At 41.1% G+C, this 23869-nt stretch overlaps 1 protein-coding gene across 2 annotated transcripts in view; it reads left to right on the forward strand.

Annotated features, from left to right (window-relative positions):
- The first annotated feature begins 917 nt into the window (after positions 1–917).
- Positions 918–23869, forward strand: part of RASGRP3 (RAS guanyl releasing protein 3 (calcium and DAG-regulated)) — a 42824-nt gene continuing 19872 nt past the window's right edge. The window contains exons 1-6 of one of the 2 annotated variants that reach the window (XM_010073310.1): positions 918–979; positions 17526–17713; positions 19051–19153; positions 19610–19672; positions 20710–20841; positions 21796–21943. In XM_010073310.1, the coding sequence (XP_010071612.1) occupies positions 17644–17713; positions 19051–19153; positions 19610–19672; positions 20710–20841; positions 21796–21943 (516 nt within the window). In that variant the 5' untranslated portion in view covers positions 918–979; positions 17526–17643. Of the gene's footprint in view, positions 980–17525; positions 17714–19050; positions 19154–19609; positions 19673–20709; positions 20842–21795; positions 21944–23869 lie in introns of those variants that run through there. The other variant, XM_010073309.1, reaches the window with a different exon arrangement.

Consider the following 23869-nt stretch of genomic DNA (forward strand, 5'->3'; position numbering starts at 1 on the left):
TGCATCTCACCCTCAAAATCCCATTGACAGTACGCCTTTGTCCTTAAATACCTAAATATCTTTAAATATGTGACCAAGCTAGAGGGAATTAGGCACAGAGTCTCCGCTGAATTTCAGTAATGGATGGCTATGACCCTGGAAAATACCATCAGATTCTCTTCATGTCTTGACTTCAGTGTTTCTCCTTCATTTGTCCTACATCTGGGAACATGGGGATAAGGACGCTTTTGTTTCCCATTTTGCTCTCTCTCTGTTTCGGCTGATAGTCCCCACCTCAACAAGGCTGTCACAGTCTGACTAGACAACATCTGGCACAATGCAGCCCCGTGATCCGTGCTGTAAAAGTGCAAGATACCAAAATTAAAATGATCTCCAGTATTAATAAGGCACTCATCCCTCTGCTATCGAAACACAAGAGGTAGCGATGTTGTACCTTAACTACAACTAATCCCCAAAAGTCCCACATATTTTGCACGATCCGTAGAGCAGCCTGGTCTTAAAGACACTATGAATGGCACAGCGTTTTAAATTTTCCTGTTCCTGATGGTTTAAATTCCTAAGTTTAAACACACCAAATTGTGAAGTCCAAAACAAACCTGAAGCGATCAACAGGGATGTGTTTAACTTTCCATTTGTGCTGCCCCTACTGTCGATTAAGGCTTAGCTACTGTTTGGTGTTAGTCATTAAAAAAAAAAAAAAAAAAAAAAAAAGTAGTTATGGAGCACATAGCACCACGTTCCAGTCAAATGCTTTAGCAAAGGCTGCTGTTATGAAAAGGATTTTCTAATAAGGGGAATAATGATCTTCAGATTCTGACCTCCTGGCACGGCAGCGAGATTTATCAGGAGGGGCATGTGACTAGTTAAGACACCCAGCCCCAGCTCGAAGGAAACAGCTGCTCATTTCAAGCTTTAGCACTTGGCAGCTGGACAAGGAAGGGTGATGTTTGTGTTGAATACCTCTGCAGAACCAAGTACAGTAAGTGATTTTCCCTGTTTTTGTTTTTGGTTTTTTTTCAAAACTGCCACTGCTTTCCTATTTTCATCCTACACCTTTGGTAAAAACACTTAAGGGTGAGGCGTATTTTTGTCACTTCATTGATAAGCAGTCATTCATGCTCGGAATGCCTGTATTTTTCTGACCTGTTCTTTTTTGCTCTTGCGGGAACAAGACAGGTACGGTGTTTTGTCCTCATGCTAGCTGGGGAGGGAAAATGGTGCTTATTTACTCAGATCATGGTGTGAGGAGGTTATTTATAATGAACGTGTTTTCCTTTCTCTGTACAGCTGGTCAATAGGCAATGATGCAACTAGAGTACAGAGCAATTTCAGTATTTGGCTTAAAGATACTCATGTAAGGACTTGACAGAGGTACTCCTTCAAAATAACACGAACGGTCTGAAGAAAATTGCTTGTGACTGGTTACTTTTGGGGGGTGAATGAAGAGATTTTTTTGGAAAGGAAAAGGTAGAAGCAAAGCAGAGGAATACAGGAAGATAGTGAAGATGCACTGATTAAGATATAATTGAGTCATTCTGGATAATAATGCTTAATTAGATTATGAAGATTTAAAAAATCCTCCCTAAAAACAGGGAGCAGGTCTCCTAAATATCTCCCAAGTTTTTAATTCAATTTCTTTTTGGATACTTGGGTTTTGGATGTTTTTCTTTCACGAATGATTGATGTTCCCATCTGATATTTTTTGAGTACTACAGTCTGAAGTTCTGCTTTAAAACAAAAGAATTGGAATATAGGATATGTTTAAAGGAACTTTTGATCAATTGTTTATGTAGAGATTAATTAGGTTTTTTTGGAGGAAGACAGGAGGAATGGGAACAAATGAATGGGTGATAGAGCTTGATATGTGATGGGATTGAGGGATACCTGGTGCTCTGGGGAAGATTAAAGAGGGGCAGAGGTAGAGAGCAGCAGGTCCTGTTGAGGAAGGTATATATCAAGTCAAAAAGCCTGGATTTCAGAACAGGATCAAGGATAAACACTGGTGAGTTTGGTGGATCATGTGGTCCCTCCTTTAAAGATGGGGAGAATAATCCTTATTCAGAGTTCTCACATAAGAAAGATAAACTTTATTTATTTCTCCCTGAAGATTTTTGTTTTTCTTATAACCATAGTTGATGGCTTTGCTGGTTAAGTGGAAATTTTAGAGGAAAATGTCAATCAGTTGCAATTGTTCACAAAACCAGAAGTCTGCCTGGCTTCCTGCTTGTTCGTGTCTCCGAGGGCAGACCGACCGCCTTTGAACCAAGAGCTCGAGTGCTATCAGGCTGCGGTTCCACTGCTGCCCTCCCGTGCAGATGGCATGCGATGCCATGAATGCAGCAGGCCTGGGGGGCCCTGGGGCACCCAGCTTTGTGCTCGGGAGCCCCTCGGCCCCCAGGAACCTTCGCTGCAATGGGGCTCCTCAGGCCTCTCCAGGTCTCCATCCCATGTGGGGTGGGGAGAATAACTGCTCCGCTCTTGCTTTTTCATTCTGCTCCCAGAATAACTTTTTTTCAGAATTGTAGGAATTCTTTGTTTTGGATAAGACTGTGCCGTGGTGTGCTTGTTTCCAAATGTATTTTATGTTTGTGATGAGGGTTCAAAGCCGCAGTTCAAAGCACGGTCTCTCAACAGAAGCTCTAAGCGCCTCTTGTTCCACTGATTTTATTCTCAGGCATCCCTGGGAATTAAGTGGAGTATCCAAGGGAACTAGTGATGATTGCATAGTAAAAATCAGATCACTGTACTGCTGAGCTCTCCTTCAGGTAGTGTATGTCTGAAAACATGTTGTCACAGCAGTCACTGAATTGTCTCAAAGAAATGTGGGGAGAAGAGCTCGGTATACTATTGATGATTGAGGTCATTTACAGTGAAAGGAGAATAACTCATCATTTGGATCCACAAAATTTAAGGTAAACGATGCTGCTTTATTTACAGCTTCCAGCTTTCATTACTGTGCCTTATTTTGAATTAAATTCAAGACTCAGGACTAGATTTTTAAGTCCTCTGTCCACAAAAAAAAATATTACAAGATTCTTAAGGGTGCAGTTGTTCGATCCTTATCACTAACCCATTTTGGTAGGGATGCTTACTGCTAAACGCGGGCAGTTTACTTTGAGAAAAGAGAGTATTGCAGTCTTCAGGCTGCAGATTTGTTCCTGCAGCACAGGTCATAGGACACCACTGGGGCACACACTGATTTTACACTTGAGAAGAAGACACAACCTCTGTACCACTGCTTTTTAACGTTAGTATCCTGATCTCACAGAAATGTGCTCAGCTTTTTGAATATACCCCCTCCTTGTGTTCGTGTAAGTCAAGGCAGGTCTGCAGAGCCATGAAGTACATGAATTAAATTTCAGCATGCTTTGTCTGGAGAAGTGCTCAGCCCTTGCATTTCCCATTGATACATCTCCAGAAAGTCCAATACCTAACAGAAATTGTTCATCCTAGAATTTTTTTTCATTACGTAGCAGGAGATTCAGTAACAGCGTGACCATTGCTGTCCCTCCATAGAAGCTCGGTGTGTATTCATATCACTGAGCACCTTTTAAGGTTCTTGTTAAATCCTTTTCCTTTACTCTGAGGCAATGATCAAGGCAACGTTACAGTTCTCTGAATGGACGTATTTCTGCTCTGTAGCAAAACATCCAGCTGAAGAGTAACCGCAGTTTTGCCAGCCCCTCTCTCTGGTTGAAAATGCTATTATACAGAGGAGCCACTCCCAGGATGTTCCTGAATAAAGAGAGGAAACTACTTTTAAAAATACTGAAGGGGTACTTGTGTGGTTTTCTTTTTTTCCTAAGCTGTCCAGCCCTGGCTACAGAACATTTGTATGGGTACTCTAAACAACTTACACAGAACGTTTTCCGTTAACGTATTTGTGGTGTAATCACTTTTTACCACTAGAATTGATAGACAAATTTTCATATTGGCCTTCTCTTTTGAGTCAGGAATGGCAATGTCTTATACCCAAGTGTCTGAATAAAAAAGCTGAAACAAATTCTCAGGTCTTCTGATTTTTGCGGTTCATTGTTTTTCTCGGCATTTTTAATATCCAGGGTGAACAGACAGCACAGTAGTACTTTTTCATTAATAGGTTTGCTTATTCATATAACATATCTAAAAACCACCTGACCACCAGACTGAGACATTGGCACAGGGCAGAACTTTTCTCTTGTAAAGAAAGTAAAAGAATATCAGCTACAAGCACTGCCAATATCAACAAAACAGACTTGGTGAGTCCAGTTCAGATACAAAGACTAATCCTGCAAACGCATAGGTATTCACTGAGCTGGACTCATGAGTGGTCCCATCAGAAAGCTCAGGTTATATCCAAGTGTGGATGGGGTCCGGATCAAAGTGTGGGTGTGTGGAAATACCCACACGACTGATGTTTAGAGCTCAGCAGAAAATACGATTACCCCTGAGAATTACTCTTGTTGTTTTGGTGGCCATCTGCTGTCTCACTTCTCTGAGTAACTGCTCCCCTTGCTGCCCTGTCCTCTGACTGCATTCAAATAGGTGAAATGGTTTAACTCTCTCTACACTGTGCTCTCCCACCTGTGATTTATGCATATTCTCCTTACTAACGACCTGGAGTTTCTCAGGCGAGGGGAGAAGGCTTCAACATCTGAAGAACCTGCCAAGCATAATAATCTGTGCAAAATTAGTGAAACCTGAGCTATTCTTGTTCAAATACCTCATATTTTTAGTTCCTGCAAACAGAAAATAACCGTATAATCTTAAATTAACCCAAATTTGGTATTAGTGATTCAGCAGTGTGTCTGCCTTGGACTACCACAAAAGCCACACCAAGCTGAATATAACAGTAACTAAGATACATTGAGATGACATGTCACTTGTATCAATGCATTTCCATTACTGCTACAGCTGCCTCTCTTTTCAGCCCCTATGGTGGAAACAGATGTTCCACTCAGAGTAGTGGTGGGCTTGTGCAAGAGAGTCTGGAGTGCAGGAACAGGATCTCAGAGATGAACAAGGATTTTCCATCCCTTTGGAAGTATATTTTGCTTCCCATGCCTGAAGCAGGCTGATGGTTTTCAATGTAGGAAGCAGTCTTACAGGCTGGTATTTCAGTAAGTCAGACGTGATATGGACAGATAGATTGAACGTGACTTACATTGGTGTGGATTTGCAAGTGTTTGCATGCTTGCTAAGCGTGTTGATGGGCTGCCTTTGACACACGACCCAAGGCTGCATATATTCTTTGTCATGATGTTATATTCTTTGTCATATTCTTTAAAAAGATGTAAAATTTCTCTAGTTTAAACTTGGGTCTCACCACATTGCATTTCCTTAATCTGAACGAGCGTTATTACAGTTAGGCTTCCCTTCATAACCTGTAATTCACTTAGATCCACCCAATCTGAAATCCAAATCCATAATCCAAATCTTGGTGCTGGTTCATATGGCATTGATTGGAGAGTTCTCTTTGTTTTGCAGCGACCCAGAGTTTGAACCCAGAGCTTGTTTGGAAATTTCTGGTGTTGCTAGTGGGAATAAAATAAAAAAAAATAAATAAATTTACGGAAATATGTAATTGATTACCAGTGGGGCAAATTACATCAGAAAATCTTTGCTGAACCAGGGCTTGAGTCAGTTTACCATCTGGGTATATAGTGACTTTTGTCATCTGAATCAGAACAGCCATGGCAGTCCAGCCTTATCACACTGTTCATGAAATAGCTTCCTTACAAAACTAATAATAATCTCCTCTGATAAAGATGTCTTGCCTACTTTAGCTTGCTTACTCATGTACTGCTTTACCGAATTCATGAACACATACTTCCCGAAACAGCTGCCACCCTTCCTAAAACTCTTGGTTTCCAGGCCCTGCCCTAATGACTATCTATATATTTTTATCTTAACTAGGCAATGGGGCAGGAACTAGAATTCACTTTTTTTTCCCCTCCTCTTGAGTGAGTGCTCTTCTCCTTAAATTATACAGTCACGTTCTTGCCTGCTTTCTCCCTGCAGCCCAGAGAAGCTCCATTATTTTATTCCATATGGAATTTCATTGATGTTCTGGGGCTGGTAAATCTACTCTGTAGTCTCAGCCAAGACGGTGGGAGATGTCAATCCTTCCACTAATGTGAAGAATTGATCCAGTATCTCTCACAGATTTAAGCAGTGTTCAGAGGTCTTGGATAAAGAGCTTGGGCATCACGGCTGCACCTATCTAGCGTGGGAGTGATGTGCTGGGTGTGACCAGGGGATGCTTACCACAGGCAAGGCAGAGGAGTTTCTACGGTACAGATCCCGAAAGGATGTAGGACTGACCTAAGCAGGGAGATGCTTGTTGTTGCAGACTCTGATAGGCTTCCTGAAGCCCACTGTTGGGCATTTGGGGACTTTAATATTGAAAACAGCTAAAAGATATTTAATATTGAAAGAGGCTAAAAGCTCTAGGCAGTCACCTTCTGGTGAAAAGGGAGAGACCAGGCTGAGAATCACACCCCTGGAGTCAGGTTCTGGAAGTGTAAGGGAGACAGGATTTGGGTGCTTAGTCCTTTTTTTGGATCCAGCTCTCAGCTCACATTGCAGAATGGAAATAAGAGAGGTGGTTTTCAGATATAATATATCTTAAGCAAAGGCTCTTTTGCAATTTGCTTCATGTCTGTGTTTCTAAATCTGCTCCTCTGGGAAATCTTGCACTGGTTTGACTACATTGATTCAGAAATCGGTGTAAATTCTGACTTGGGCAGAGTTAGCTGGTATACAAGTGCTTATAGAAATATAATTCATTCCTGTAAATGAACTTGAAAAGGAGTGATCTCTTTTCAAAACATGACTGCAATAGCAATCAGTCTTTCAATGCCGAAAGCTTCTAAATCAAGACCTTCCTAACACCTCCCACCCTTTAATTTCCTCTCCTTACCTGACAGCTTTTTTCACTTCATATTGCCTTTACCACATAGCCACAAGACTTGGTGGGGTTTTTAAATTATTATTGGCGTTAAGCAGATCCTTCAAGAAATGCTGATAAGCTTGTTAAATTTGATAAATATATGCTAAGGAAGAAATAGTTATGAGTTTCCTCTGTAAATACAAAGCAAGCAGGGATGAATTTGGTGTCTTCCAAGTTACTCAGGAGGGCAACAGCTGTTTGGGATGGCCTGAACCAGCCACTGCAAAGGTGTTACACCACCAATGAACTGGAGGGGTTTTATCCACACAGCCAGAAAGATACTTGGTGGAATATGTGGTTCTCAACTGTTACAGTGGCAGCAACTACTCTTGTTGCTTTCAAATAATGGTGAATCTTTGGCATAGCATCTCTGCAAAGTATGCATTTTGGAATTTTCTACAGATCTTACTCTTTTAGGCAGAAAATACAGGTTGCACTACAAATACGTGAGTTTTAGAGAATTTCAGTGTTGTGTCTTAAGTCATGAGCATTGCAAACTTAACCAATGGGGTTTGGTAAGGTTTGTTTCTCTGAAGTCCTGTTGTCCTGTTCTGTGGTTGTGGAAGTGGGATATTTGTGTAGCTGCAATCCTGCGTTAAATATTCTTTCATGCAATAAATATCAAACTACTAAAATAGTATTAGCAAACTAAAGATCAAAGTTACTTGTTTAATGTGAGCTGTAAGATGCTTTTCCTCTTTTTTTCTTTGATACAGATTTTTTTTACACTGCTCCTTCCCCTTTTTCTAATTGTCTTGCTCTTCTGTATATTTTTCTATATAGCACCTTCTTCAGATGAGCTTGTGTTTGTGTTTCAAGTCTTTTGATGGGAAATTTCTGTTGCCGTTACTCTCTTTTTAAAGAAGGCATTTAACTTTTTGGCTGCAAACTGTCTTATTGTTAGGAAAGTATGTGGTTATTAATAAAATTCACTCTGTTCCAAAAGCTTGGATACAGGAATCAACCTGGTGACGCTGTTCTCGTATCCTGTACTCTGTAGACTTCTTCTTGTATCGTAAACAGTTTTAGAAGTTTGCTGTGTATCTTCATACGTCTGTTGTACTAACCAGTGTGAGTTTCGTAGTAGGCTGCTATGTAAGAAAACAAGGTTTAGTCAGCTGACCGACAGTTGCTTTGTTACCTCTGAAAAAAAAAAAAACCAAATCTGGTCAGACATGCTAGAAAGAACAAATAGTCTCTTCCCTGCTTTTCTCTGTTGGTGGCTTGCTATTTTAAAAACCTCTGAACTGGCTTGAGAAACACTGTATGCCTGTGTTTAAAATACTCTCTTTGCATCAAGAAATCCAGAGCCTGCCATTGTTTCACCCATCTTCCCAGGGGAAACTCATCGAAAATAACTAGATGTAAGGAACCCCTTGTGCATTTTGATGTCCAGCAGCTGCTGACAGAATTTTGCAAGGAAAGATGCTGGATCTCTCCTGATGTCCAGGCTGGGTTTTTGCTCTGACAAGCTTTTTTGCAGGACTGCCTGCCTGTGAGTTGCAAGCTGCTGGTGACAGATTCAAAACGTAGCACCTCACAAGGCAGGCATCCCCCCATTCACGCCAGCGTGCAGCAGACGGCAGTTTGCGTGAGTCCCTAGGTTCTCACAGCAGGTCTGTCTGCTGTCGTGCGTGTCCGTCAGTGTTTCCTAGCATACCATTTCAATTTGCATTGCCTCTTTAAAGAGCGTCTGCTCTCAAACAAATGGGAAGATGCCACAAGGGAGTGAGAATTGTTACTGACCCTTAGCAACTGGTCTGGTCTCTCTCCTTGTCTGGGACCTATTAGCACATCTGTGGGGAAATAGCAGTTACATGTGAATCATTTTCTACATTCATGAAAGGCAAAATGAAGGGTAATTCCATTGGAAATGCACCATAACAGCCAAATGAGCAAAAGGAGCCAAAGTTCTGTCCTGCCCCTCTGTCCTTTTAACTCTGTCTTGCTCCATCTCAGACATCTAGCTTCCCATTACTTAAGTCTCTGAAAGCCTCTTCCTGCCTTTATTGTTTTGCCAGTTGCTGCCTTCAATTTACTGCACCGATAAATACTTCCCAGGCTGTAAATGTGTGGTCGAGATATTTTTGAAGCCAACCCATGTTTTGATTGTAGTTGCAGGAGGAAAGGTCAGCAGCAGAACTGTTCTTGCTGTGTGGGGAGGCCACTCCTCACACCAGGATAGGTCTAGGTTGTGAATTCATGGGGAAAGACGTGAGGAAATATATGGGATAATAGGGGGGAAGAGGAAAAAAAAAGAGAAACTTAACCTCCCCTCTTCAATACCCTTGCTTTTATTAGATGTAAAGTAACTGGAGTTGTTCTTCAGCTAGGGGACCGCCGGAAACCAGAAAGAGTGGGAAATCAGATATGGTCATTGATGCTGGCAGTGATAGCAGGTAGGTGGGAGGTGCCGAAGTCTCCCTTCGCTGGTATCTGTGACTGCAGATAATAATTTTATCTTTTCTTGATACAACATAGCCGCAGAGATGGAAAAGGGAAGAGGGGATGTGTTTTAGCATCTCATTTTCTGGGGCACTTAGCTGTAATCTCTACAGTTTGGGTTGACCAGCTGAAGCCTGTAAAGCTGGATGTGCTTGAGAAGCTCCGTATATGTCTGTAATTCCCATGGCATCATTGCAACGTGTGGCACAGATGTTTGCGGTGGGGCTGTCTGCCAGCGTGAGCCTAGAAAGTACTGTGCCAGGAGCAGTTAGTCTCCAGTGGGAAATAACTGGAAATTACAGAATTATATGGAGTGAAAAAGCTTCTTCAAAGGGAAAATCAATTTGGAAGCCATGGGTTTATCAGACAAGAACTTTGATACCAAACTTCCTGAATTTTAATACCAGTTAAAGGCTCTTATGGTTCCTCTTTGCCTGAAAATTGATTGAAAGGTGGTGTGAAACTGGATGTAGTGCTGACTCTTAAAACTGTCGTAAGTCTTGGAAGATTTAACAGCTTCGCAAAAGACACTACCCAGGGTCTATGCTACTATAGAAGAATTTTGGCTTAGTTAAAAATAAGACAAAATAAGCTTTGTGGGGGGAAATGTAAATCTCCAAGCTCAACATATCAGAAGGCCTAGATAACTAGGACCTAGGGTTTCTTAGTAATCTAAATAATAAATCAGTGTGATTTTTCCAGCTTGGCTGTAATATGGCTGGCAATGGTAAATAATAATAATAAAATATAAAAATATTTTTAACAGATAGATGATAATAAATATACTGGGTCTTTGTCTTTCTGAACAGAAGGGTTGATTATTTCCCCATATGTGTTTTAAAATAACTGAAAAAATGGTTTCTCTTGGGCTGGTCCAATCTCATTAAAGGCATACAACAGTGTAACCAGTTAAGAATATATGCTGACAAGGGGGTTTTTACCTTGAGTTGACCTATGTGACTAGGTTAACAAACCACACTTATTCATGAAGGACTGTGAAAAGCTGTATGTAAGTCTGTGAATAACAAAGGTAATTGCCAAGGGTTTCTCTTAAGGCTTACAGGCAGTAATATAACTTGTAAGAGGTATTGACAGTGTATTGATTCATTTTCTGAAAAAAAAGATTGATTAAAGGAGTATGTGAACTCTTGTTGCTGTTAGCTGTCCTCTCCCGATGGGTTGTGCTTTGGTGGTGGAGATCTCTAATGTGTCTGAAGGGCAAAGATACCCAGAAGTGCTGCATCCCTTGGCATCACACATGTTAATCAAATGTCTGATATTTATAATTTTATTTTTGCTTTACTGGGAATAGCAAAACAATTTTTTTGACAGATCTACTGAGAAGTATGGCTGAAAGTTTTCCTCCTTTTGAAAACAAACTAAGATCTTCCTTTAGCTTCTCCTTTGAACCCGATGCCTTCTGGGCAATTGTACTACCTTGACCCCTGGAAAGTAGAAGTAAGATGTCATCACCATAGTACATGGAATAATTCAAGGATGTATGTTCAGATTCTACTGCCATTTTTAGCTGGAGTTACAGTGACAGCCACAAATGCCAACATGGTAAATCGAGGAAACAAATATAGAAGTAGATGGGAAAAAGCTGAAGTATGGTAGATAATGAGTTCGTAAAACACTAGAATACCCCGTGGAGCCTGTAGAGCTGTGGAGCCACTAACATCCCCTGTGCAGTGTCTCTTGTTAATAACAAGGCTTGGCTTTAGCCGCCCACCAGCAGTGTACACTTATCCATCCCCCTCCCCCCCATCTTCCCTTTTGAGACACAAACGTCTCACTCTGTTTAGGGTCTTTTGAAGTTCCCCTTTGATCCAGAACAAGTGTGAACCAAGTAACAGAAGACAGACAGTTACTGCGGTTTATCTGAAGGTGTGTAGCAAAGGTGGATGAGTACTGGTGAGTCACACTGGATGCACCCAAGACTCTCGTATTTCATTTTCGTTCCTCTCCTGCCCCCAGCAAGCCTTGTATCTTGCATTCACGAAGCAGTGCCACAATGTCTCCCTTGTTCTGTGTCCTCACTCCATGTGACAAACATCATCGGTAAGCTGGATGTGCCATCCTGCAGCCACCTGTATGTCATGGTTGAGGTCCTGGACTGGGACAGAAGGAATGGCATGAGGCTGCCCAGCATCACCGCCCTGTCCTGCCTAGCACAGCTTTGGAATGTATTCGGATGCTGGAGAAACCTCACCACATATGTCACTTGCTCAGAGTTTTCTAGAAACCTACTTGTGTGTACTGTAATAAACAACAGGTACTGATCACCTACAAGAATAATTTAACAGCTTGGAGGGGAAAATCTTCAGGAACTGTGCATTAGGCAACCTGAGACCTGCATTGACTTGAGCCAAAACAGATGTCTCAATGGCACCTGTATAGGCAAAGGTGCAACCCTTACGTGTCCCAGCTGGGCTTCTTATTATGGTAATTACACTAATGTGTGTGGAGACTAATGACAAGAATGGACCTCATTGCAAGAGCCTCCACTGCATCTGCAGGGTAGCAGATGAACTCTGTCCTGAAGAGCTTGCCCTGGACGTGAGCAAGACAGGATAAGGGAAAAAGGTGTAGCAAGGGAAGTTAGCCTTAAACCTTCTCATGAGACTCTTGATTTCTTCTTGGATTCTTTTTCTGCGTCCTGCTACTGATTTGATTTCCCTGTTCAGCTGCTCGCATTGAGCACTCTTGCTCCAGCAGCCAGGTGGATGTTGTTTAACACAAGCATTCAGGGGTGTGCATTGGAGGAGGGGGAGACGAGGGGAGCCATGGCTTACTTAAACCCCCAAGAACGTCCTAATCTTGTAAAGAATATGAGTCTCCTGTATGCAGGCCTCTGGAAAGTTTATGGATAAACTGAGACCCATAGAGGTGCCTCTGTGTCAAAGTGGAACTGTTTGTGTGTGGTTCTATTGATTGTCCCCAAGTAGAAGGAAAACAGCCCGCTTTCAATTAATGGGGAAAGTGCTACATGTACATTTACTTTGGCTTGGCTAAAAAGCTGTTTAAATTTCATTTAGCTAAATAAATATTACCCTGTATGTCAAATTTAAGCTTATTTAACCCCAACTTACTGGTTTAGCTTGCACCTGTAACCACTATAACTTGCTAGAAACCCGTGTGGAAGTGCCCACACAGGGATTTGTGCTGGCTTGACACTTTAATATTAGTTAAACTGCCGTAACTTGTAGGTGTGGACCTCCCCTTAGTAGCCTCCAGCAGTAAAAGTGATGTCTTTTGGTTTTACTAAAAACAGTAGCCAACATCTCAAACTTGACTGTGTGCTGCCCACTCTGTTCACACCATTTGATACTTTTGCATAAGACCACAAGTTTACTGGCAGGGTATCCTCTTTCTTTTAAAAACTAATGTATTACACCTGACCACATCTGTCCCAAGAGCTCACAGACTACACACTTGGTTTAAACACACCTCTCAAGACAGTCCACAATAGTGCCATCTCAAGACTTCCAAAATGTTGAACACAAAATGCAATTACATGAAGAGTGCTAAGGAAAGCTGTCTGATCAAGGTAGCTGTCTGTGTGCATGTGGCAAGACTTGGAAGGGACTTCGTGTCTTGTAGTTTGGTCCATAACAAACTTCTGCCCTCTGGACACATCACTGCAGGTGTTTCTGCTTTCACCCTAAGCAGCAGTGCTAATATTTCATGAAACAAAGCATGACATGCCTGACACTATGACTTGGTTCACAGGAATATTATGTAGTTCTATCTCTTACCTAAATGAAGGGGGTCCTTTAGACAAAGCTGTAGGCTTTGAGGGAACACTAAGGCTTATATAGATCATTTTCCTGCCATCTTTCACCCATTTCACCCATTCCTGACTATTGCCCTGAAGTCCCCTCCCAGCACGTGGCAGGCTCCCAGCAAGACTTGGAGTGGAGCCTGTCATTTCAGGTGACCTGGTTAAGAAATGAGAATGGGAGGATTGTGTGTCTCCTGTGTCCCTAATAGCCTCTGGTAACCACAGGAAACCCAATAGGATTTATAATTCCATTATAAGGCAAAAATGTATTTTTTTAGTCTCACTGTAGTATGTGATCATTCACTGTGTGATGTCATTAGGTGAGCTCTGTTTTTTTATCCAGCTTTCCTGAATTGTTCTGAAATAGCTGGATAGCAATGAGATGTCTCAGAGCTAGGAAATACCTGAGGGCAGAGATTCTCTAGGTTGTCTTTATTTGGAAGTCCAACTGCACCTTTGGCAATCAATATTTTAATAGTAAACACTTATTTCCAAGTTTTTTAATTCTTTACATGTATTATATCTATTATATACATATATTATATATGTACACATTATTATATATGTATATATACATTGTATACATGTATTAGAGACGTACTATTTTTTCGTGCTTCTCATGTTGTGAGCCGTTGACTATCAAAATTTAATTTATTTAACTTCTGTGGATGAAATGTATAGTCGTGTTTTACATCTCTAGAGGTATTGGTGTGGTTGGATACCATTGTGGCACGTCTATAGACAAGACATCTATTGTTCTAATAGAACAGCAGTGCTTAATCACACAAATAATGATGTAATGTTTGTGGTTGTTGGAGGCTGCAGTCAAGAGATGTGACATCAGGTTTTGGCTCAGCTGCGGATATGTGGCTTAGCCCCAGTCAGTCAGTTCTTCCTCCACTGGAAACGTTTTATTCTTCTTCTAGAAGCATTATGAGAATAAAACCCTTTAGTGGTCAGATAGGCTGTTTGGGGACGGTACTGTAACATCAGGATCTAGGTATCTACTGGTTAAGTAGTTGTCATGTAATTAAAAAAAAAAATCCTACTATTTTACATTTTTATTTGTTGATTACTATATGGCTGCCTTAATCCTGTTGCCAGTGGAAGATAGGAACGATACTGTCCTGTGCTATGTATTATAGAGGATGGTAATATTAACAAAACTGAAAAGGCGGATCAAATCTCTTCCCCTCCTACATTTCATGTTCAGCAGTTTTCAGGGGATAGGCAGACAATGCAATAGCTTTTCTCAATTCTATTTCTTTAAAGAGCTGACTAAAAAATATTTTGAAATAGCCAATGTACAATTTATTCTATATTTCTCCTCTTGGAAAAAAAAAAAACACCTAAGTCAAGTGGTTGAAAGAGCTAGATAGCTGGCTTTGTGAAAAATCAAGCGAATAATTTCAGCACTTAAAAAAGGATTTGGGAATGGTCAAAAAGGACAGACATGCTCAAAGTGGGATTCTAGCAAAAGTTAGGTGCTGAAGTACAAAGTTGTGATCTTGGAAAACACTGCTCAGCTGCTGGCTAACTCTCAAAGCAAAAGTAAACCAAGAAAATGTTCTACTTTGGTTTTTTTCCCTTTAAGTACATAAACAGTCTTGGGAAGAAAGACTGAACCCAGGGTGACCCTGGCTCGTGTCCAGCCTTAGCTCTGCTTTGGGTTTTTTTCCCTTTAAGTACATAAATAGTCTTGGGAAGAAAGACTGAACCTAGGGTGACCCTGGCTCGTGTCCAGCCTTAGCAGCAGGTCAGAGAGCCAGGTAGCACCCTGTGTTCTCTCTCTGGTCCACTTCAGACAACCTTGTTCTTCGTGTGATGGAACAGCTTTAGCAGAAGGGTTGAGGCTGCCCAGCCTAGCCCCGGACCTAACTGTCAGGCCTTCTGCCAACGTGCCAAGCGTGGGTTCAAAGCCAAGGAGCACTCTGAACCCACCTTCCCCTTTTCCTTGGGTCAGTGCTCTGGCTGCTTACCATTGTGTGAGAAGGAGTGGTTTTCATTGCAAATACTAGCTCTGCTCAATTCCTGGAAAAACAGATGTGTGTTCCTTCAAGAGGGGGTTCCGCACCACCAAACTCCAACAGTGGAAAGTGCTTTCTTCCAGCTGGGAGGAAGGCACGGGCAGGGGAGGACTGATGCTTGCACCTCTCTGCTTGTGTTTGCTGGTGGCTGACCTGGGCTGCTGCAGCACCACGTGTGCACTGGCTTGTAGAAACTCCCTGCTTGGTGAGCTGTGGTTGTTTCCTGCAGGATCCTTCTCTCAGCTTCAGGGAAAAGTGTGTCATCTCTAAATCCTTTGTTGGATGGGACCAGAAAGAACCTGGCTGTAGGCACCCATCTAAAAATAATAGTTTGGCTGAGTGGTACATTTGGAAGCATTCCAAGCAAAAGACCTTATGCATGCTTAGAGCAGCCTGGGCCCTGCAGGACTCCAAAGCCAGGTCTATAGAGAAATATCCAGTGGGGGACACTTTTCCAGGTGCTGTGATGCAATACATCATAGCTGTATCACTCTCTACAACTTCCTAAAAGGAGGGTGCAGTGAGGGGGGTGCTGGGCTCTGCTCTAGAGTAACAAGTGATGGGACAAGAGAAAATGGCCTCAAGTTACACCAGGGGAGGTTTAGGCTGGAGATTAGAAAAAATCTCTTCACTGGAAGAGTGATGAGGCATTGGAACAGGCTGCCCAGGGCAATGGTGGAGTCACCATCCCTGGAGGGGTTCAAGAAACGTGTAGATGTGGTGCTGGGGGACATGGGTTAGTGGGTTAGGTGGGGTTGGGTTGCCGGTTCGACTTGATGATCCTTGAGGTCTTTTCCAACCTTCATGATTCTGTGGTTCTAATACTGTGCTGCTAGAGGGTCCCTGACCAGCCAGTGATCTCCGAAGGGGATCTCGGGTGCAGGTAGGAGTTAGCACAGGCCAGCCATGGGCAGTTTGCACGTGCCAGCTCTGGGAGATGGAGAGACTTCACTGGTGCAGGTATGGGCCAACCTCTGCTACTCCTTCTCAGCTCCTGAAAGTTCAATAGTGCAGACCTAGCGTGAATGAGCAGCATTGTCTCCTCTTTCTGGGAAGCAGGAGTTGTGTCAGGATACATTGGCTCTGCCTTTTGCTGAGGAAGGAGCGTGCCTGCCCGTGCCATGGGTGTGAGCTGGCTGGCTGAGGTGGCACCAGCAGCGCTGGCATAGCAGCCACTGCCTGCTGTCCCATGCCTGCTGTCCCTTGGGTGGCTGGACTGCGGTGACATCTTCAGGACTGCAAGCTCACAGGGACCTAGCTCAGAGCACTCTGTGCTCGTTGTGACAGTGGCATTTGAGAGCGGGTCAGGACGGGTTAGTAAAAAGGGTGAAGGAAGCCAGTCCTACCAGGACTGAAGTTGCAGTACAAGGTCTGTGACATGGTAGGCTTGAAAAAACTTGATATTTGTGGGTGAATTGACCAGGTATATAGTTCATCAGTGCTTTGCATGACCAACATTTAAAAGTTTTGTTGTGTGCAACAACTCCTGAAAATAAATTCCGCGAATTCCAGCATTGTTTCACTTCAAGGACTGTTTTAACTCTACTCTTGGCTTTTCTTTCTAGAAAAGTTGTTGGATGTACTTTGTTGTACACTTGTTATGGTCAGGCAGTAGTGGGGCTTTGTCACAGATAAACAATAAAATACTGATTCCTTCTCTTCTTTACGTAAAACCTGTAAAATTCTTTCTGAAAATTTGTAGCAGAGCATTTTGTGCATCTTTCAGATAAATGGATAGTTGATAATTAAATGCATAGTAGATGTATGGTACAATTTAGAAGTTTCTGTGTGTTCAGCTTTCTGTGAGTGTTCAGCTACCATGGGAAGATTTATTTTTAGAAGCTGTAGGGACTGATATTAAGGTTCTCTGAAAAAATCACCTCTTAAATTAATGTTTGCTGTGAACTTCATTAAACATTTATGCAGTCTGTGCCAATTAAGACCATTAGCATTACCATGAACTGGTGACCTTAGGGGAAAAAAAAAATGGTTATGCTTAAAAACATGAAAGCAGAATTGTTAACAAAAAGTGACTTATCAAGTGTAAATAAAATGACCTGAACAAAATGTGCGTCATTGTACCTGCATGCCCTCATTTACCTTCTGCTTTCTGTTTTCTGATGCTTGCTACGGATTTATTTTGTGCTAATGGACAAACAATTGGACAACACTTAAAAACACAAGCTGGAATGTGGAGAAAGCTGACGGCAGTCTCGCACGTGCTCTGTATCGTGTGGGGAAAAAAAATTTATAGAAAAGATGAGTTGGAAGGTAAATGTTGCATCCTGATAAGTCTTCTGTATAGTCATATAATTATAATTTCTTTTACTTTCTTCAGATTTTCCTTGAAGTCCAGCTAAGAATGCAACCAACAATAAAGTGAGAAAGCTGTTCAGCTGAAGAATTCTTCTACTTGGTGAACATGTCTCTTATTTTTTGACAACGATTAAAGGACAATGGGGTCAAACACACTTGGGAAAGCTGCAACATTAGATGAGCTTTTGAATGCTTGTATTGAAATGTTTGGTACGCTTTTTCAATATTTTACTTTGCTGTTCTTGAAATTCATCTTCTATTATAACTCCTGCTGTTCTCTGATTGAGCCAGTCTTTCCGTTGGCAAACAACATTTCTATTCTGTAAAGTTTTCCATGTTTCATTTTGGCCCAGAATCACACCGGCCAGAATTTTAATCACATGCATACTGTATTAAATTTTCCTAATATAGATAATGCACAATGGTGGGTACAGTGGTTTTTAAAATGCTGGCCTTCACCAACAGAAGCGTTTAGTTGAATTATTCAAGGAGTTATTTCTGGCATTGATCTTTGTCTTGAGTGGTTACACAGCTGCACTTCTGACCAGTCATTTTTTGAAAGGTTTTCCGAATCATCGTGCAATAATTGGCAAGAATATGACTTAGGGCTCACGTAATCTTTTTACTCTTATTAAAATGTGATGTACCAGATTTGAGGGAAAGAAGTGATGAAATAGACCTTGATCCATAACACCATTAATCATGACACATGTCACATTGCAGTCAGATGAGTTCATGGATGGGCTTACATGCTTTGAAATGGGTCCTTAACTCACAAAGCTACATTTAGATTCTCTTGAAATGCAGGACAACTTTTGATTGGAATGAGGTATTGATTTTTTTTTTCCCCTTTTGGAGAGAAACAAGTATCTAAAGGTGAGAGAAGTGAAGTAATTAAGGGGCAGATCTTGCTGCTGAGTGAAGTGCATCCCCATATATCCATGTTTGTGGACCACTATCAAACCTTGTTTTGAGTACCTAATGAGAGGTAGCAGCACCCATATACTGGTTGTCTGTTGGAAATCAGGAGAACATGCCTCTCTTCCTTGGATACACCCTCTCTTGACAAGTGTAGTCCAGGTGTGTTCACATTTCACACATGCATATCAACTACTGGCTTTTGAAAGAGCTGATCACTTGTTTAACAATGTAATTGGTGGCATAAAGCTATAAAGCTGCAACAGAAGGTATATTGTAAGTGGCTGTACATAAATCATCTCCCTGTCCTTTCGGTAGACTAGGTTTGGATTTGTTCTTTGGATCGCTGGCAGTCTCTGTGTATAATGTTTAGCAGAGTGCTGTCCATACCCCATTTTTCTACCTATGGCCTGATAGCTACACAGATTATTTTTTTATCTACCACTATAATCCAGCAGCAGTTATCACTAAAGGAGCTTTTGTGTTCTTTGGGGTTTTTTACTACCTGTTGGGTAGATAATGACCAAACATTTCCACTTTTGGTGCCTTCTCTCTGACTCCACTTGAAGAACAAAAGTTCCTCTCCGTTCATGAATAATGTGGTTAACTCACTTGTTTCTCTTTTGCAGATGCCAAAGGAAATCGGTGCTCGAGCCATTTGCCAAGAACCTTTCTCTTAATGCACCGGTGGTACCTGCCTTCCACAGAGCTGGCTGGCAAGCTCCTGTCCACATATCCTTTCAGGGAGACTTGCAAATTGACGTTGCAGTGTCAAAGGCAGATTGTTTGACTGCATGTAAAAATGTGTCAATTAATTAGTGAAAAAAAAGGTTTAGGGGCGAGAAGTTTTGGACTTTCAGCACCTACATGCCATTTCTACCTCTTAAAGACTTCAGAAATATTGTTGTATTTGGTTAGCCAGAACCGGCAAGAAACTGTTCAGCAGAATATTCAGAACAGTCTACTAGAGGCATTTTTGTAGAGCAAAAAACAAAGTGGCAGCCAGGAAATGGTCTGTGTCCTCTAAACTGCTGTGAAAGTTAATGAAATATCAGAGCGTACTGTGGTTATCTCTAGAAGAAAAGTCTGATACTGTTCTTCATTTAGCTGGTCTAGTGTCAGAGTCTTCTGTGGATAAAAACAGCATTACTGAATCAAGGCACACACAGTGTTCTTTAACTAGCCCACGTATAGAGATGCCAGTGGAGAGAACTGCAACGAATTCAGATTGAAAATCTGTTATTTCATGAGGTAAGCATGCTTCTGGTCATCTAGCATTTTTGTTTTATGCTTCTGTGAATACATCAACGTAATTTCTTTTTGTAAAAATTAAAACTAAACCATGGAAATAGAAAAGTTTTCTTCTTTTTTCTTTAACTTGATCTTCTGTCCATAGTGAAGAGTGAAGTTCTGTGCTTTGGAAACAATTGTTTATGTTGAGCCATCCAGCCTTTAAGACACTTAGCTGTATCGCCCTAAAAAGCTGATTGAACACTTGCACTATGGTTTACCTGGTGTCTGAGTGTGACATCTCTTAGAGGGAGTCTAGTTCAGTGCCACACAGAGGTGAGACACATTTTGCTTCCAGATGTCATCTAGTGTGTTAGAGGAAGATTGTCTCTGGGCTATTGGCTTCAGTTCAGGCAATCCCTGCATAATTTATGACAACAGGAGTGGGTTAGTCATGCCAAAGCTATTACAGGTCAAGTATGTTATGATCCTTGCACCGACTGTCTCTGACCTTGTTTCTATGGGAAAGCTTTTGCGTGTTGGGCTGTGCTTGTGTAGGAACTTCTCTCTGCAAAAGAGAGAGTGCATGCATTTTTAAGCTAACGTGATATAACCTACTTTCCTCAAACAAATGCTTTTTCTTCCTTCCTCTGGACTAAGTTATATCACTGTGCACATTTTCATTTTCATTAAAAAATCTTTTCTGAGCAGATGAAGCGGCTCACTTAGACAAGGGATAAGTGCAAGTGTCATTTGGGTGTCCTGGCAGCGTGAGTCGGGACACATGTGTGTGCCTTTTGTGTGCCACCTTTTAATAGAATGCTGCTGTGTTGTGTTGTGGTGAGTTAACCAAAGGACATTGTATGATAAAGTGGCTTTTGGCACTTCGGTGTGACAGATAATCACAGCAGCAACAAGCTGGGGTAGCCCAACCTCTCTGCACGAAAGCCGTTGGGTCTGAAACATTTATAAGTCCCATTGAATAAAATGTGGGTATATATATGCAGCTACTGAATGTTACACCTCAACCCCATGGCATCTCTAAAAAAGGATTTCAGATACTGGATTTTGGAATTTCCTGCGGAGTTTAACTTGGATCTTGGGCTGATTCGTTTGACTGAAGAGTTTCGAGAAGTAGCCAGCCAGCTCGGATATGAGGATCACATCCATCTCATCGATATCTCCAGCATGTAAGGATGTTATGGGCTTCAGCGTCTTTCTCTCTATCTCTCTAACAGCAGAATTCTAGTTCTGTACAAAGTATGAAAATATTGAGTCATCTTTATCTTGAGAGAGCAGAAAAGCAGTTACAAAATCTTCTAAATTTGAAGCTACTAAAATTTAGAAATTCTAGTTGTGTTGCAGTAAACAGAAGATTCTTGTCTGTGTGTAAGCTTTTAATATAAACAGGAAAGAAATAATTTTCCTGAAAAGCCTTAATTAAATTATCACTTTATTATTACTTTTTTCCCTAGAATTTTTCATACAGAATGACAAGAAATGCAGTGACTGACATGTTCTGTAAATCTTCCATTTTCTCAGGGAAGCTTTTTGATTCTCTCATGAGTAACGTGTTACTTTTTTCTAATGGCTTTCTGTGTACTTCCTTTCTATGATTTAACTGGATGATCTTTAGCATTAACATTTATGGTTTTATTGTATCAAAATGATTACGCTGCTATTTCCTTGACACACTTAAACGAAAGTCACTATTTAAACATCACCAGACAGGCTCTTGTATTAACCTGATATTGTAGATCTCCTTGACACACTTAAGCGAAAGTCACTATTTAAACATCACCAGAGAGGCTCTTGTATTAACCTGATATTGTAGATTTTCTTTTAAAATATGGCGTATGCATAGTGACTTTTCCTTATTTAAAAATGTCATCGTGACCTGCAAGGACAGCACTACTAATAGCAATGAAGATCGCAAGACTTCATTTGCAGTAGTGCCTCCGAAACTCTTATCTTCTGTTAGGCACCTAAGAGGTCTTGCCCTGAGCAGTTGTTATATGCTGGATGTCACAGATCAAAAAACTCATGATCTGTCTCTCGGTAATTTTATACTGTGTGTGCAAACCACGGGCTACACTCACGTGGACCCAAACAGAAATGCGAATTGTACCTATTTTCTGTTGCAGTCCTTCCTATGACTGGATGAGAAGAGTTACGCAGAGGAAGAGGATTTCCAAGAAAGGAAAAGCCTGCCTGCTGTTTGACCATCTGGAGCCCATCGAGCTAGCTGAACATCTCACTTTCCTGGAGCATAAATCTTTTAGGAGAATTTCTGTAAGAAGCCTACAACTTTGTCACTTGCAATTAGGAGCCTATCCTTAAAGCGTGTTCAGATAGTTTAACATTTATGACTTCTTTCCCCTCGACATTTCAGTGTAGTAAATCTTTATAATCCTTCATATGATGTACATAGCCATGGCTGCACCAGCACTTCCTTCATCTTTTTCATGACTGATGCTTTTCATGACAGAAGTTAATATTGTGGAGAAATTCCAGGCAAAAATTACAGCTGAAAGCTACTGCAGCCGTGAGTTGCAGCGATTGATTAAACTAATATTATTTTTCAAAATCTTCTGGTGTTTTTTTTTCCTCTGTGGAAAATAGTTAATTACATTTCAAGAAATATCAGAGTCTTTGCAATGAATAACTTTTAAAGAGACTAAAAGATATACAGTCCTTCTGTAGTCACCATTCACTCCCAACCACTTCTTCAGGAACCGTCCCATATTGGCACTGAGGAAAATTCAGATACAGCTGCTTCTTTTCACACAGGAACGTACAGGAACAAGAGGTAAAAATGGATGAAAATGAAAGTAGAAGCTAAAGCAAAACAAATGAGTAACCCAAATGCCGAAAGAAATGCTGATTTCTGCCGGCAAATATCCGTATGAAAAGGTCACTGTATCTGGTGGAAAATGGAAGCAGTAAGCTCTCAAGATGACAAGTTCTCTTCAGCAAAAAAATCAGACTTTTTCAAAAGTATTTAGGAGGATGAAAGAAATCAAACTCCAAAACTAAGAAAAATAGATGAGTTTTTGTTTGTTTGTTCCAAGAGAGGAAGGAAAAAGAGATCAATGAGGAGCTGAGACCAGTCTAAATAGAATTGCTTTTGACGTCATTTAATGATGTTCAAAGGTTTACTACTCTGGATTTCGAATCATGGGAAAACATCCTACTGTGATCTGTGCACTGCTAACCTCAAAGAAGGAGGGAGGGACAAGAAAAAAGGAGTGGATTTCTAACTAGACTTAAGATACATTTTAATTCCTTTGGGAATTCCAGAAAGAAAACTCAGACCTGCAGTGAATTTTCCTTTTTCTTTGCTGTTTCTAATTTGTCTGTTAATTCTTCGGTTTGAATTTTGCTATCTCAGATGTTTCTCTGCAACCAATTAGAGTTAATTAATCTTATACTGTCCTGTAATGCAATGAAGAGGTTTGAAAGATGTGTTGCTTGTTTATATGAGACTGGTAACCAAAAAGTTGTAAGAATGGTACATTTCCAGTACATAAAGTGAAGGACAGACCTAAAAACATAGTTTGAAAAATGAGCCCAGTATTGCTAATCTGATTTAAAGAACAGTTGAGAACTGCTACAGAGATACAAAGAGCATTTATTTGGTAATGTCAACGGACCAGGTGATCTGCTGTAAACTGTTCAGAAATGTAAGAGCACCACTTATTTCTGCAAGGTAGATGAAAGTGTTATCTCAAAGCTATGGAATAACATCAAAAGAAGCAAGATTTAGCAGAAGTAGCTTCTTGTGCTACAGTTTGTTGGGTTTTTTTTACATAGGAGGAAGAAAATGGGTGCATAGTTAGCTTCTTGGGATGCAGTTCAAGCTCCCGTGAAGAGTGACAGAGCTCCTATCGATTTCAGTGGGGGCAAGATTTCCCTCTTTACACCAACAATGAGTTCATCAGGATATTGGAGTGGGATGAAAGCTCTTATTTATATGCTTCTTGCTTGTAGCACTAGATAATTCCTATAGCGTATCATGCCATGAGGATGTCAAGTAAAACTGCACAGAATAAGATGTTGTGTTGAGTGAATTATGGGAACAGTGATTCCAGGGAAGCAGCAATCATGCTGATCATGCATACTGCTGTATTACCTGACACACAAACACTACATTTTTAAGTTGACATTCAAGTAATAAAAAAAATCCACCAACAACAACAAAATGTTAAGAAAGAACTG

Source organism: Pterocles gutturalis, unplaced genomic scaffold, assembly GCF_000699245.1.
Source record: "Pterocles gutturalis isolate BGI_N339 unplaced genomic scaffold, ASM69924v1 scaffold11382, whole genome shotgun sequence".
NCBI lineage: Eukaryota > Metazoa > Chordata > Aves > Pterocliformes > Pteroclidae > Pterocles > Pterocles gutturalis.